The 16,531-nt window shown below is 41.1% G+C and overlaps 1 protein-coding gene across 2 annotated transcripts; it reads left to right on the forward strand.

The window, feature by feature from the left end:
* The first annotated feature begins 273 nt into the window (after positions 1-273).
* LOC110061235 (lysyl oxidase homolog 3A-like) lies at positions 274-15,606 on the forward strand. Of its 2 annotated transcripts, XM_020768068.2 has the most exons (12): positions 274-411; positions 524-757; positions 2,876-3,077; positions 6,424-6,765; positions 7,297-7,491; positions 8,342-8,482; positions 9,460-9,769; positions 10,300-10,429; positions 11,263-11,426; positions 12,119-12,442; positions 14,118-14,299; positions 15,286-15,606. In XM_020768068.2, exons 2-11 carry the CDS (start codon positions 534-536, stop codon positions 14,297-14,299), a joined length of 2,214 nt encoding a protein of 737 aa, XP_020623727.2. In that variant the 5' UTR covers positions 274-411; positions 524-533; the 3' UTR covers positions 15,286-15,606. The 2 variants fall into 2 exon arrangements, with proteins under 2 accessions (XP_020623727.2, XP_020623726.2); XM_020768067.2 differs by having other exon boundaries at positions 293-757.
* The last annotated feature ends 925 nt before the right edge of the window (positions 15,607-16,531 follow it).

A 16,531-nucleotide genomic window follows, 5' to 3' on the forward strand; every position in this document is an offset into this window, starting at 1 on the left:
TCACAAAGTAAATAAACCAAATAAATTAGTTCCAGATCGTACAATGATCGCAATGAGTAAATATTCTGCGCAGTTTTCTCAGGCAAGTTGCTTCACAACGACTGACGAATTGCACGACTGCCTTGAAAGATCTTGAAAAACAGCGACTTAATTGTTTAACTGTGCTTATCTAAAGACTGTCTGTTATCTCGATGACTGGAGATTTAGAGCAATAGGGCTGTGTTCACGCTGTTAATATGTTATTTTTTGCGCTCAGCTGATCTCGGAGTACCTCCTGAGGAGAGACGTGTATCTGATTTCATTTTGGGGCACGACGGTGATCTGTCACGATTAGAGCCAGCAAAGAGAAACCTTTCTTAGGGTTTTTCTTTCGCTGTGCAACACTGCGACCCCAAACTCCGTTTTCACTTCGTAGGTCGAAGCTCTTGAAACTTCCTTGATTATCGCTTTGTCTTCACTTCACTTAGACGTAAAATAACACACTTGTCAACCCGCCAGTCATTTGTATTCTGTCGTGTTGTAGTGAGCTCAACATGGCGTTTTTATGTCGCGTTCTTCTGGTTCTGCTGTTAGCCGGCGTCGTCAGCGGATTTACTGGAATACGTCTGAGAGGAGGCAAACATCGTCATGAAGGCAGAGTTGAAGTGGAACACAACGGAGAATGGAAAGCAGTTTGTGATCACGGATGGGACAAGAAAGCGGCGAAAGTTGTGTGTCGAATGCTCGGATTTCCAGACATGTTGCGCTACACCAAAGGGTAAGTATAACTCGGTTGTTACATAACACTTGAAAAACTTTTAGGCTTGTTTATCTGACTCGATATTTCTAGCCTGTAGTTTAAGTAAAAACCAGGATTAATTTAGGAGGTTAAAGCAAAAGAGAATTCTGCAAGGAGCCGAGCGCAAATCTACCAATGCTTCACATTCGCTGTTCACAGCTTCATAAGGTGAAAAAATTTTCATTATTAAAAGCAAGACTATACGACTCGGATTTCAATAGTAAGCTTTTACCAAGAGTAAAAACAGTTCGTGTCCATTCTTTTCCAAACTTACATCTTATAAACCTCCAATTTGTTTTTCAATTGTTCTTTCGGGTAACGAAACGTCAAGTTATATTGTTATGCAATAAAGTTATTTTACGTGACGACCAGACGTCCATCACGCTGAGTAAAGGACTCCTTCTGGCCTTAATGGGGTACAGAACTGGTTTGGTAGGAAACATTGTATATTGAAGGTCATTTTTATTTTGGCCCGAAACAAAGACAAAATAGCTTAAGCACATGTCTGGCCTTTAGCACCCTGCGGGCAGTTGCTAACGCCGATAGTAGGAGAAACCAGCAGCTCGTAGGCTTTGGGTGTCAAAGGCGTTTCTCGAGCGCTTTCCGGTCTCGGTCAAAGGCTTAATTTGATGGTCCACAAGAAAGCGGAAGGACCAATTCTTCTTTCATCGTGCTGTTTGGAGAATTTCGTGAAACAATTGAAAATGATCAAACTATTAATTTAAACTTCCGAGTGTGTATTTAAGAAACAATGACTGTTATTGTTGCTTACAGCCAACATTTTTGCGGGTGCGCCAACTTTGTTCTAGGCTGCCAACCCCACTCCCAATTTCTAGCCACAATTTAAAAGCCTTGTCCATCACCCCGGGTGGGAATTATAAATTATAGAGTTGGAAATTGAGTTCGAGTTAGATTTCGATTTATGAAGTCTTTCGACCTTTTTATTTAAGACCACGAGTAGTCCTCGGTTGTTGTTGATTTTTTTTTTGTTAGTCGGTAGAGCGTGACGCGAATGAAAGCGCGAGAGGGAAATGGTAGATCCTCACAAACAGCTCGTACTGAGCCAATCAGCATTCAGCAAGCGGGAAAACTTTGTGGTCCTGATTGAGCTCGGGTCACTTTCCTCTGCACTGGATACCGAAACCATATCAGGTCGTTAAAAAAAAGAAAAATGTAAAATAATTTTTGCCCCTCTTTAAATTTGGCGCCAAAACTGGGTCGTTCTCGGTCAACAACCCTCTCACCACTTGTAACCAGGTAGCATAACAGTTGTGTTATTCTGAACAAAATATCTTCTTCCTGGTTGAATTAACGCCAGTTAAGTATTAGAAGAGGCAAGAATAACTTAATCATGTGCTTTATTTTTGTTACTTACGAAGAATAAAACTACTATCATGCCTTTTCGATAGGACTGAGGCTCAACTCGAAGTCCAATTCTAACTCCAACACAATTGCCAACCCGAAGTTACTGGATTCCTAACCCTGGATGACTCCTGGTATAAGGATAGTCAGTAAAGCTTAGGCGTGGAGACGTATCTAGGCGAGCGAGAGGATTTTGATCTGCCGAGTGCAATATTAGTTTAAAGAATATGCGTAAACAATTGCAGGAACAGGCATGTGAATGCAAGCGAGGCTAGAGGTGACCTTACTTTGATACAGACCCCTTTGCTTTTCTCATTTAAATGCCAGTTAGTTAGCATAAGAACAACTTGATTTACACACACAGCAGTGAGGTCTTTATCAAACCAAGGTCACCTGCAGCCTCACTGAGCAGACAACTGTAAAATGGTCTATTGTCTTAAGAAACAACCTATTTGTTTGTTCTTTTGAGCAAAATCGTAGTCGAAATCAGTAAACGAATTCCTGGTCATAAGCCTTATTCGAGTTTATTTACTGACGGAAAAACTGACCAAGAAACGCACGAAATTGCCATATCGCCCACGCATACCCGAGCACGCATATCCCTGGCTACCTAAACTGGGCAAGAGACGAGTTGCCAGATCAGGAGGACCTCGTGTCTCTAAACAGTTAGTACTTGTTAACAGACAGTGACGTGCTACACAACTTAAGTACTTTGTTATTGTTGTGCTCTTAAAGGGCAGGAGCGTTCGGTCCCGGAACTAACGACTTCTGGTTGGATGACGTCAAATGTACTGGAGATGAGAGATCTATCGCGCTGTGCTCACACAGGGAATGGGGACGACACAACTGCCGTGAATTCAACCAAGCTGGAGTTGTCTGCAAGCTGCATTTAAAAGATAAGATAACCAAGCCTGAGCCCGCGAAACCTAAGGATGAGGTAATGGGCCTTTTGTGTCACGCGACTATCTGGTCATGCTAGAATGTCAAACATAAGTAATAGGGTAATGGTTTGCAGTGGTTGTGTTTGTTGTTTTGCACTAGAAAGGAACTAAACGTTTTGTTGAATAAGTAGTGATCTTTTCACGTGCAAAGCTAAGCTTTCATTGATTACCTGTTCCTCCAGGTTTCCAATTCAATCCAAGTTTATTTTGTCGAATTAACACTTCGACCTATGGCAAGGTATGGTTGGAAATTTGTATAAACTGCAACAGTAATGGTCACCTGGTTACCAATGAATAGTCACCAAGTCGAGTCTTATTGAAAAGATGCTCACTATTGAAGTAACAGTCCAGAAAACGACTAATGATAATATTTCGCTCCCCAAAGAGCGAGATTTTAACTACCCTCATCAGGAGCCATAATCGGGGACGGAGACCGTAAGTCTCGGGATTCGCGCGCATCTATGACATGGGACAATTTTTCTATTTTTAGAACAAATTGCGCCGTCTTGACGTCATATATCCGCGCGGATCCACGCACATGTCGGGGGCTCTCGCGTGGATGCTGTCACGTTGCGTGATCAAATGGTGAGAGTTGAGAGACCTTGAGAGATCATCTGGCGTATTTTTCACAGCGATGGCAGGGAATAAGGCAGCGAATACGAACCAGGGTGCTTACATGTAGTTTTATGCTCTGAGCTAACTGAAAAGGTGGGTTTTCCAGGGTCGAAAACAAGACTTCAATCTCGCGCTGGGAATGAATAATAAGATCTGCTCGCGCTAGTTGTAAGCTTACGCATATGTTTTTGCGCTTGTTCTGACTTAAGAATATAGCAAGAAAACTCTCTACTCTGGTATCGAGTTAATTTGTGAGTTTCTCAGACAATGGTTAATCATAACCAAAACCTGTTTTGATGGTTTCTTATTGTTTCTGCTTGTTTGGTGAGTTTGCAAAAGTTTTTGAAAGGAAAGTCTGACGCGTACAATTAGTTCATTTGCATAGTGCAGCTCGAGCACTTTCAAGACCGAGTCGGTGTTTTCAGTTGTCAACAAATCTTGACAAAGATTCCTTCGTTACCTTTTGTGCTGAGATGCTTCAACAAATTTCACGAACGCAAAAAAGGCTACTAACGTCATGTGTGTTTCTTCAACATAAGCATAGTGAAGTTTTACACTGCGAAAATGAAAATAGACAACGAGTTTTGGTAACTCGATCAACAAAATCGAAATCGTTATTCGAAGTTGATTAAAGGAAGCGTCATCGTAACTTTGCTGATTATTGCTGCTTTATTCACATATTTTCAGCTTAGCTTTTAAAGTGCCTATGAAGTAAAAAATAATTGATGCTTATTTGAAAGGCTTTTCAAAGTAAAGAAGAATGGCATTTTTGTTTTTGGAATATCTTTTTTCGTTTTAGAGATATTTACGTTTTTGTAAGGAAAGTGATGACATCATAGGTGGCTCCACTAAAACAGCTCAACACTCAATCGAGAATAACTCTAGGAATATTAAAGCAGTGTTCTTTAAACTTGGCACCAGAAATGTACATCACAAAAGAAACATAATGACAGACGTCGTGCCATTGCCATGACAACAGTTACGCCGCTAGTTCTGTTTTAATTAAGACTAAAATTCCCAGTTTTATCTTAAACAAGGATCATCCACTCCGACCAATCTAATGGGGAGAGTTAAGACAATATGGGAACCATGTGTGTTCCGAGCAATACTCTCTTTCCCACTTTAAAAGATTGCAAATGGGGATGTTTGGTTTTTCACAGAACGAGACTGGAGCCAAGAGTGTTGCCATGGCAACAACATAGTAGGTGTCATTCTGTTTCTTTTGTGATGTACATTTCTGGTGCCAAGTTTGAAGAACACTGCTTTAATATTTCTAGAGTTATTCTCGATTGAGTGTTATGCTGTTTTAGAGGAACCATAATACAAAAACGTGAATATCTCTAAAACGAAAAAAGATATTCCAAAAAGGAAAATGCCATTCTTCTTTACTTTGAAAAGCCTTTCAAATAAGCAGGAATTATTTTTTACTTCATAGGCACTTTAAGATGTTCTCAAACATTTATCAATCTTAAACATATTTAAAAACTATAGAGTTATTGTTTGAGTTCGATGTATGCTTTCACACGAAAGTGTGGCGGAAGTACAATTTGTCATGTTTACTGACTGTACAAAACACGCATCGGCAGGCGCTCTCATTCATCGATAACAGAGAATTTACTGGATTTTTACACGAATAAAACTGAGCAGTATCTATGGACGTAAAGTTATTGGGCCTTGATGAAACATCAAACGTTGCTTACAATTCAAGCGAAACTCAAACTAGCAATTATTTTGTTTTACTTTTCGGTCGCGATAGACTGGCAAATTCCTCGCAAGTGTGTGGCAAAAGGAGCTCGGAAACTATGAAGTCCTGAAGCTCTGCTATATCTAAATATATCCAGCTAGTTTTTTGCTGTGTAATGGAAAAGCTGCTAATCTTCAACATATGTGAAATTTAAAGTGGAGTAATGTACAGCTCATGTAAAAGAAGCATCCGTCGGAACACAACTTGGTCAGCGATACATATCAGCTTACAGCGGAACATACCTAAATTCGACACTGTCTTACTTCACTCAAACTGGAGCAGCTTACGACGAAAATACTTCAGCAAAATTCCTACAGACGTAAACGCGTTGGGTTGTGGGCCAACTGAAAAACATGAAAAATTTCGGGAATTTCGGACGCCATTTCCCCCGCGCGACATCCGCAAAAATCCTCGCAGCATGTACGCGCGTGTGCCGCAGGCGATGGCGCAATTTGTTCCATATCATGGGGACAACCCCAATACTAGAAATGGCGCGCGCTTACGGTCTCCGTCCCCGATTATGGCTCCTGCCCTCATTTATAGTTACTTGTTTCCAAAGAATCGAGATTCAATACATACCTTACTATTAGATGTAACTTTAGCTTGACTATAAACCAAATTCCAGTTGGTCACTGCGTTCCAGGTTCTAACCCTTTTCAACTTCTGATCAAGCTGATCGACGTTTAGTTATCTTCATAACATCGGTAACTTGTGACTGATGAGAATGAGAAAAACCATCAACGAGGAAATATTGTCACGATATTTCACCGAATTCTCAAAACTTACATTAAACGAATGTTTGGCAACAAGTAGAGAGAATTTATATTTCAGAACGGAATGAAAGAGCTGAACAAGCGTTGTTTGGCCGTGCCTTAGTCACGACTAACAGTCGAAACTTCGTCTGTACTACATGGTGCCGGATGTACGCAACAACAACAGTTGACTGCTTGCTTTACTCCACTAATCTTTAGTTTGCATTGCAGCTTTTGAAGATGAAAGTGAGATTATTAGGCCCGGTTGTCGACGACTACATATCTGAAGGTATCGTTCAAGTGGAGCATGAGGGAAAGTGGGGTTACATTTGTCCTTCAAAGTGGAGAAGGGCGAACACTTACGTGTTGTGCGGTCAGCTTGGATTCCCGAATGACGCTGAGTCTTATGCAGTGGAAGTTCAGGATGTGGAGCCCGTCTATTGGCTGGACCATGTGACGTGTGAAGGATGGGAGTCATCGATCGTGTCATGTGACCATTCCGCGTTGGGCGTTAGTGAGTGCAAGGGTGGACAGGCTCTCAGGATCAAATGCGTTCGAAAAAGGAGCGATAAGGTCAGTTTAGATCGGTCACTCGCTACCATTTACATAAGAGTACAAGCTTTGTACTATGTAAATACGTGAGCAAGTGTCATCCGGGTGTCATCCGGGTGTCATCCGAGTTCGGCGAATGGCACCATTCTCCCCAAGCAACTTAACAACTTAGCAACTTTGGTATATTACGATTTCCAATGGAAAGGAAAGAAGTAAATAAGCTTTCTGGAATATATAGGAGATGGAGAGAAGAGACTTAATTTGAACTGCTGGAAAGTATCCCGGTAACAGCCCTCTGAGCCGGCGGGTACGCAGCGACTTCATCATTTTGGAAGATATCTTTTCTCTCTTTCCGCCATCAAATCTTGATATTCGTAGACGTTAAGTTCATTAATAGTTTTGTTTGTTTTGAATAATATACGGGCCAATTGAAAGGTCTCAGAGGAAATGCCCTACAAATTTACTCTTTTCTTTGTTCAACGACGATTTAAAAATACAGAAGAGTTCATCTTCAACGCCTATCACTAAATTTTTGGTGAATTTTTTTTCAAGCCTTTGGAGATACGTCTTCGCAGTGGAGCTCAGATGTCAGAGGGGCGCGTGGAAATAAAATTTCATGACTCTTGGGGCACAATATGCGACGATCACTGGACTCTGAGAGAGGCAAATGTTGTCTGCAGGTCCATGGGATTTGGGACAGCGGCAGGAGCAACAAGGACTGCGTATTTCGGCAAAGGCGTTGGAAAGGTAAGTAACATTAATAGGCCATTTCCGAATTACCTTTAGCGTCTTTCCCAAAGCGAGTCTTGGTGCCCATCCTTTCATATGAAAATGAGATTTCATCCACGTGCAAATTAAACTCATTTTCATATGAATGGCTGTGGACCAGGCCCCGCTTTGATAGAGAGGCTTAAGGTAACTCGGAAGTGGGCTTGGTTAAAATCATTACCATGGCTATGATTATCTCAATGGCAAGAAGGATGTTTTTATCGTTATCAGGCACAGTACCGGTTAATACTTCGATTGTCTACTGTTTGTGAAGCGATTGCATATCACAAACTGGGTCAGTTGCGTTATTTGAGTTAGGCACATGAAAGTCTGCTTGAAACTGCCATCGTTTGATCTAGACAATGGGAATGGGAATGGCTACATACTCACCTAGTTGTAGATGGACTCTAGAGCGTTCAATAGTTAATCGCTCATTTGTCTAGCAATTATTTTGCGGATGGTGAGTTGCGGTCTTGGAGAGTAGAAAGGGTTAATGGAATGTAGGGGCATGAAAATGGTTGGGCTCAGGTTCTCGACTTTTGCTGTGTCGATCATATTAATATTAAAAATTGGCGCAGCAAGTTTTAAAACGAAGCCAAAAATCTGTGATCCAAATGTCGTAAAAGAGAAACCAAGCAATTTTATTTTAGCGTTAGAATAATCAGTTATAATCGATTTAAATTGTATCACTTATAGGAGCCAAAACTAACATGCGCTGGTTGGAATTTATTGAAATGGTGTTAGCATTTGTATCTTATATGTAAGGGCTAATTTTAGGTAATGTAAAGGCGAGGGCTTTTTAAGCACGGCGCGGTGTGTTGTTTATCAGGTCCTGCTGGACGAGGTTCGCTGCAAAGGAAACGAGAAGAATATCATTCACTGCTATCACCGCGGCTGGTACAGAACAAACTGCAACCATTATGAAGACGCTGGCGTTAAATGTCACACACCGCAACTTCAAGGTCACGAGGTACACATATTCTCAAGCTTGTAGTAGAATCCTGAAACTGAAGAACTAAATTTCTTTCTAAATGATATGTACTCGATGAAAAGGGCTTTATCTCTGCGCTCTTTTTGTCTGCGTTTTGATTTTTACTGAGTGAAATTAAGGAAACGATTCTGGTAAATACAGTTAATTTTCTTTTATCAACCTTGTAAGTGTGGAACAGTAATAGATCTTTTTTCTTTTATGATCTGTCACAGTGCAGTTTTCTAGGTGAGCTGGCTGGCTCCTTCCTTCCCACAAATAAGAGATTGCAGTAGTTATCGATTGATTTCAGTAAAGACATTTGCCGCCCTTGGCTGTTGCAAGTCTGTTTAGAAAGGAAGTATTTCTCTGAGGGTGGCACAGTGCGAAATTTTTTGGCCATTGAGGCAACGCATGATTCGCAAAGAAGTCTTCCCCGTCGTCGCTTGAAATATTGCAAATTGCTCTCAAAGCTCTAAGCGGTGAGTTCACAGTTGTCGAACGTGCTCGATCGAAGTTTATTTCGGTGTCTTCCGAATCGAAACCTAACTCTGACTCCAGTGACGTAAAAGAAATGATTCTGAAACAAAACTTGGACGTTTTAGTTCCAATCTATTTTGGAACGATTAGTTTTGTTTCCATTTTCTCGAGCAAATACAGAGAGCTGACTGAGGCGCCATTGTGTTTGGTTCCTGGGTAGACGTCATCAGCAACCGCCGCCCCAGACTCCCGGAAACGCGGTCGTGTAACACTTGAGGCGCGACTTTGAAAGGGCATAGAAAATCGAGGATTCAACCAAATTCAAAAATTTTTTCGCCAAAATGCTTCGAATAACAAGTGGACTTGTTTTAGCGGAAAAATTTTTTGGGGTTAGGTGCACTTTCACAGAACGAAATGATCATAGAAGCTTCGAGTTGTTCCTCATTGATATTCAAAGAGAGACGTTTAAGAGCTCAAATATAAATGCAATTTTTAAACAGATTCGGCTCCATGGCGGTGGAAGCCCTTTCGAGGGCCGGGTGGAAGTCTTCCACGACGGCAAATGGGGATCCGTTTGTGCTGATGGATGGGGCATAGAGGAAGCCATGACAGTTTGTCGACAGCTGAATCTCGGCTATGCCAGCCAGGCTGTTACCAAAAACAACCTGTTTGGCGGAACAGCTCTTGGAATGATCATGTCTGGGGTTAAATGCCGGGTAGATGAGATCTCTATTTACAGATGTCAGCATGACGACTGGAAAAACACCACGTGCAGCAAAGAGGACCTAGCGGGAGTTATTTGTGTTGATGGTGAGCCGTAGAAATGTAGTATGGGTACACATCTTAACAATCTAATTTAAGTCATGGGAGTCGAACTCTTGCGAAAATTTTCTATAGTGACGATGCAACCCTAACATCTCTACTCTCATGTTAGGTCATGTTAGATCTTGGGCCTCCTGTACCTTCTCAGTTTCTTGTTTTATATTTATTACACCTTAATTATCACTGTCGTCTAAACGGCCGGAATTTGTAATGCTATGAATCGGCAAGGTTGTAAACAGTTTTAGTTTCCCTAAAGAACAACAGGTTAGCCAACAAGGCGTCTCACTGCGAAGTCAGCCGGTGGGGAATCGTATCGTTCTGTGTGCACTAAAACCTTTCCGAAACAAAATACAGTAATTTTCGGATGCTAAATGTGAGTTTCTGTCTCCGTGTTGCTATTAGTTTGAATTTTGTTGGGTGCACCCGAATAAGCCAAGAAGCAATTGCGCGACCGAGTGACGGTGGCTGCTCACTGCATTCCCTTGATTGTTTGTTGTTTTCTTTGTTGGTGTACGTAGCTCTACCAGATATAGTGCCTGACGTGGAACTACTCCGGGATGACATGAAAATGCAGCTTATTCCGTTGGAATACCTTAGGTGTCCTTTAGAGGAGAAATGTCTCTCAGCTAGTGCAGACTTCCTCATCAGGTATTACTCATGGAACGATTTAATCGTGATCATATGACTTATTGTATGACTGAGAAAATTAAGCACGCGCGTTAATTTGCACTGCAGTGCTAATTCAAAATTGACTTTAGATTTGCCTGCTCTCGACCAATCACAAGGAAGTATTTTTCTCAGTCATGTAATAAATTTTGAAATTATTTTAAATAGAAATCAAAGTAACCAATGATATCTCGAAGTTTGAACGTCAAGACTTTGGTGAGGTTTTTAACCTGATTTACGTACGTGGAGAAAATATAATCTGTACTTGATGTGAAGTATTTATGAATTGAAATAATTCATATTTTAATCTGTACTTATTGGCTAGAACTTGCTAAACATGCATCTTGAAGGCATCAAATGTACTTAAGATGACGTAACTGATCTTAATTGCGTTGCAATCTTGGTTATGAAAGAGGAGTTTCCAACTTTCTTAATATTTTGCTCGCCACAAGACCAATGATGGCGGTTGACAGAATTCCACAGCGTTAAAGGTATGTAAACCCGACACCAACAGTGAGACCCTCTTAGAAGTTCTCGAGATACGGGATATTTTGGGAAAAAATTAACGGAATATTTCAACAAATATATCATTCCCTGGATAGCGAGTGTGAAAATTGTTAATTGTTGCAATTGTTGCAATTGTTAATTGTTCCAACTAACGGGATACGGGATACGGGATACTAAGGCCAAAAATGGACGGGACGTGGGATACTCAGACCCCCTCTGCTGAGACCCAACAATTTGTTTCGTTTTTTTTCTTCGAATCTTTGTAAACACTTGCTAAGCTTCCTTCAAACCTTTCTCTTTAATTTCAGAGATGCAAGGTATTACCAGCGGCGACTGTTAAGGTTTAGCGTCAAAATTCAAAATGAAGGACTGGCGGACTTCAGACCGAATATACCCAAGTCAAATTGGCAATGGCATAAATGTCACAAGCACTATCATTCTATGGAGACGTTCTCTTCTTATGATCTCATCAGTAAGTTTCAACTGAATAATACAACAGTGGTCCAATTTAGCCTCTCTCTTCAATCAGAATTGTACGTCCTTTAAGCCCCTCCCCTCAATAACGCAACGTACACTACCTTAAAGGACCCTATTCAACCTCCTCCATTTTCAATGCCATTGAAATTATTGATATGGTATGGTGAAACGAGATCTTATTGCTTTGCTGTAAGTTGTGTTACTGAAAGTATGTTAATTACTTTTAGTAGTTTTACAGTGCATTTGTGATTTCCTTCGTTTCGACATGCTCCGAATAAAATATAATAGCCAAACTCTCGCATGTAAACAAAAACAAAAGTGTGGTTGACTATGGTCCTTAAAAGGGAACATGACAAACAGAGGGCCAAAATTGAATTAGCTGAGCTGGGGGATCGAACGAACCAGGTCCGAGGTCCGAGTTCCGAGGTCCGAGGTCCAGTACGGACTGAACCAGGTCTGAGGTCTATACATGTTCTCTTGGTATTTGTTCCGAGCAAGCTCTATTATTTTTATGATTTTTATTTATTTGCTCCGAGCACGCTTGGTCAAAAGAAGGTTAAAAGAAGGTGGTATACAAAATATGTTTTAAGCTAGTTTTTAACACTTGAGTCTTCATGAACCATTTGGATTTCGATTTAGCTGAAGATTTAGGAGTCGAAAAGTTCTTTACTTTTTTTCCATTCTTAGCCCAAGACAAGGGAGAAAAGGTTGCCAAGGGACACAAAGCCAGCTTCTGTTTAGAGGACACCAAGTGTGATCCTGGATTTGACAAGCGATTCAACTGCTCTGTTAAAGGAGGGCAGGGCATTTCTCCCGGTTGTTACGATATTTACAACTGGAGGATTGACTGCCAGTGGGTGGATTGTACTGACTTTCCGCACGGTTCGTTTTACCTGCGAGTGCATCTGAACCCTGGCAACCAAGTGGCTGAATCCGATTTCAGAAACAACGTTGCCAAGTGCAAGATTCATGACTACGGCAACTTTGTGATCTGTGACAAGTGTTGGATTGGTAAGATAATATCCGTTTTTGGTAAATTCTATTTGCACACTTATATTATGCAAATGCTGCAATCTGATTTGCTGAGTGATCGTGCACTATCAGCCATTAATATCACCCAACTAGTAGACTAATGCAAATCCTGCATTTTGATTGGCTACGCTACTGGAGGACTATAAGTAATAGTCCTCGAGTAGCGAAATTGGCGCAATCGAGCGTGACGCTTTCTTTGGTTTTATTCCCAAATAACTATTTCTTCAACTTGCATTTGCTAACTTTGTTATTGTCTTTTCTGTCCGACTAGTTGGGTGATACTAAAACAATTAGACCCTTCGCCCTCAAGGGCCACGGGTCAATAACCCGTTCGGCTTCGCCTCATGGGCTATTGACCCGTAGCCCTTGCGGACCACAGGTCTAATTGTTAATTATAATCCATCAAGTCTTTTCGCTCGCGCACGATTGTTCTAAACGCGTCACGTGACAGAATATTCCCCAGCTGAAACTGGGGAATATCCGAAGTATTCCTCAATTTTCAAAACTGCGCGTGTAACGAAAAATATTTGAGGGATAATAAACACAATAGCCTCCATTTGACTTTGAAAATATGCTCGGATATTTGTCCTTGGACATTATCTGTTCTTCAAAGCTCGCAGTTTTCCTCGAGCTACGCTCTCGCAAAACGGTTTGCTTCTCGGAACAGATAATGTCCGCGGACAAATATCCTAGCACATTTTCGCGTCAAATGGAGGTTATTGTTTATTTAGCGTGCAGTGGTTGGAAGTCGTTTACGAAATGGCGACGTTTAGACAAATAGATAATTAAATTCCTGAGAAGACTAGAGGAAGGACATTAACAGTTTCATGACAGTTTCTTCACCTCTTAGAAATCTCGAGCTCAAAATCTAATTGTTAATTATCATCTATCAAGTATTTGTTCTCGCGAGCGATTGGTTTAAACACGTCACGTGACGCAGCCAAAACTGGGGAATATCCCAAGATATAACTTGAGTGATATTTTCAAGTTTTTGAACTGTGTGTTTTACGCTCGAACGTTTGGCTGACTGCAGTGACTGACTGACTGACTGCAGTGACTGACTGACTGACTGACTGACTGACTAAATGAATGAATGAATGAATGAATGACTGACTGACTGACTGACTGACTGACTGACTGACTGACTGACTGAATGACTGGCTGACTGGTTGACTGGCTGACTGGTTGGCTGACTGAATGCCTGCCTGCCTGCCTGACTGCCTGACTGACTGACTGCAGTGACTGACTAAATGATTGCCTGACTGACTGACTGACTGACTGACTGACTGACTGATTGAATGAATGAATGAATGAATGAATGAATGAATGAATGAATGAATGAATGACTGACTGACTGACTGACTGACTGACTGACTGAATGACTGGCTGACTGGTTTACTGGCTAACTGGTTGGCTGACTGAATGACTGCCTGCCTGCCTGCCTGACTGCCTAACTGACTGACTGCAGTAACTGACTAAATGATTGCCTGACTGACTGACTGACTGACTGACTGTAGTGACTAACTGAATGACTGCCTGACTGACTGGCTGGTGTCTAGTTGGCTGTCTAGCTCGCTGACTGACTGGCTAACTGGTTAGCTGGCTGGCTGACTACAGTGACTGACTGCAACTGATTTCCTTTTTTGTTTCTTAGAGGAGTGCGATAGCGGAGTGGACACACATGGCGGCAATTCTGCCGGAAATTGCTGCGTATTTCCATTTGTCTATAATGGCAAACACTATCACGACTGTACCATGGATGGCTACGCGAAGAAGTGGTGTTCCACGACTTACGATTTCAAGACGGGTGGCAAATGGGGACTGTGCTATGACTAGGTTAGGTTTTCTGATCGCGTTGATTTAACACTGCGCAATAATATTTACTCCATTTTGCGATAATATGCAATTATATAAAACTGGTTTACGATTACAAAGCAGTAAATAGCGAAGAAACTAAACTATAAAGTAAAATGTAATAACCAAAAGACATGGTTTCAGAGGCGTATCCAAGGGAGGGGTTGAGCGTGTTGCAACCCCCCTCCCCTTCCCTTTAAGCTGCATGTTTTTGTTATTTGTTTGACTCACCATAAAAATAATGGAATGAAATAGTTTTATACGTGGTTTGTTTCACTTCCACAAATAGAGCTGACTGTCAAGTTAGGAAAAGATAACGTACGCTTAGCGACTCCATTATTATATTTGTGGTTTTCTAGTTGATAAACGGGAAACTCTAGATTTTATGTCACGCCTTCTCTAACGTTTTTGAAGTGTCAGGAATGCTCGAAATGATGTTGAAAAGGGCAAAATCTAGACCCCACTAGAAGCTCCAAGCCGATGGCGCCGAAAGTTATTAAGATGTACAACGCCCCCTCCCCCCTTTCAGGAATTCCTGGATCCGCCCCTGGGTTTACATCGTTTACAATAGCTAAGTGAACTTTATGCTTTTTACTTCCGGGTTGAAGAGAAAGTTAAATTGACCCCTGTTAAACAAGTCTATGTTCAATATACCACACTGTACTAAATGTTTAGCGTTTTTAACGATTAGAAACGCATTGCGCTATAAAAACACTCAAGTGGTGGTCGCCTCTTAAAGTTTAACTGTTTATAATGCTTGCAACCTTATAGCCAAGAACAATCCCTGGTTTTCACAAATCACTTTTACTATTACAACGCTTCTTATAATCTCTTACTTATCAATATTTGTAATGACTTATAAACAACTTTTCTATAGATTGTTTTTCAATAACGACCAAACAATAAAGTTTTAAAATATGCTTTAACTAAATACAACTTGTAATTTGCTTCTTTATTCTTTATTCTAGGTCGTCTGCTAGGAAGTGGATTTTTTACACCAATCAAATCTTTGTTAATAGCCTCTCACGCAAATCCGCTTTTTACTCATTAAAGAAACTCTTCAAGGTATTCGCAAATTAGTTGTCGCGTTCTGACAGTTCTAAATTCAAACTTAATCCAACCTTGCTTTTCATCAAACTGTGTATTTTCCAGTTAATCTATTTATTTTAAGGGGTTATTAGCCAATGACTAGATAAAGAGCTTTTAAACCGTTTATGGGATTTCATTTCTTTAGTTAGCGTTTCCTTGTCCAGAACTATTAAAATGCGCTGCAATATTTTGATCATGAACAGTCGATTTCGTTGTTATCTTTATATTACTTACAACAAAAGCACTCGATCTTGTTTGGCTGAGAGCAGGACAATCTATTGATACGACATAGTACTCTGCAGCGCGGAGAACCATTCCCATAGCCTTGCAACCCTGATAGCCAAGCTCTGGCCGATTCCTTACTCTCGGGATAGAGGTTCCCCCACCCCGTTCTTGTGACTGAGAAGACTGTTGCTAATCGTTCACCCCACTCTATACAGCGTCCTTGATTCAATTACTGCACAGGCTTCTCAGTCCTGTGAGAACGAAACCATTACATGTAGATCGTTCCAGAATGGTCCTCAAGGTGTGGGGTATAAATGCCATTTCCCAGCCAAATTTTCATTTTCTACCCTTATTTTTGTTTCTCAAATTATTCCAAGTCCCAGTGGTGACATTTTACAGGAATTCCCATGCATTGAAAATCGGGGCTCAAACGCGCCATATATGCAGTGAATGCTGCCAGTCAGAATGGTTTTCACTTGACCGTGGCGAAGGTAACTCACTTTATCATTGACAAACACTGAGCGAGCCGTAAAGGCAGTGCTTTGGTTTCTCTGAAGAGTTTGTTTTAAAGATTTTACTGCAAGTTCTGCAAACTATTAGCGTGCGCATGTGTGGTGGTAAACTCAATCGACCAGGGGTCAGACATCTTCCCCTGAGCTACCTGAATTACGCTCTAGATTCTAATACAACGAATAAAAAGGGAGACCGGAACCACCGCAGATTTACGGCGGTGACAGAGTACATAACTAAATCCCATGACATGTCATAGATTTAAGAAAGAAGACGATCATAGACTGAGAGCTTCAATCACTCTTCAGTTTTATCAAACGTTACTTCACATCATTGATGCAAATTTCGAGCACACACAAGCTCGGTAAACTGTTTGTTTAAAATGCCTCG

Source organism: Orbicella faveolata, unplaced genomic scaffold (assembly GCF_042242905.1).
Source record: "Orbicella faveolata isolate gen_17 unplaced genomic scaffold, um_ofav_v1 contig_1, whole genome shotgun sequence".
NCBI classification, from domain to species: domain Eukaryota; kingdom Metazoa; phylum Cnidaria; class Anthozoa; order Scleractinia; family Merulinidae; genus Orbicella; species Orbicella faveolata.

Coding starts and splice junctions, on each gene's coding strand:
- LOC110061235 (XM_020768068.2), top strand. CDS start 534: ATGGCGTTTTTATGTCGCGTTCTTCTGGTTCTGCTGTTAGCCGGCGTC. Junction 7,492..8,341: donor TCGGCAAAGGCGTTGGAAAG/GTAAGTAACATT, acceptor GTTGTTTATCAG/GTCCTGCTGGACGAGGTTCG. Junction 9,770..10,299: donor GGGAGTTATTTGTGTTGATG/GTGAGCCGTAGA, acceptor TGGTGTACGTAG/CTCTACCAGATATAGTGCCT.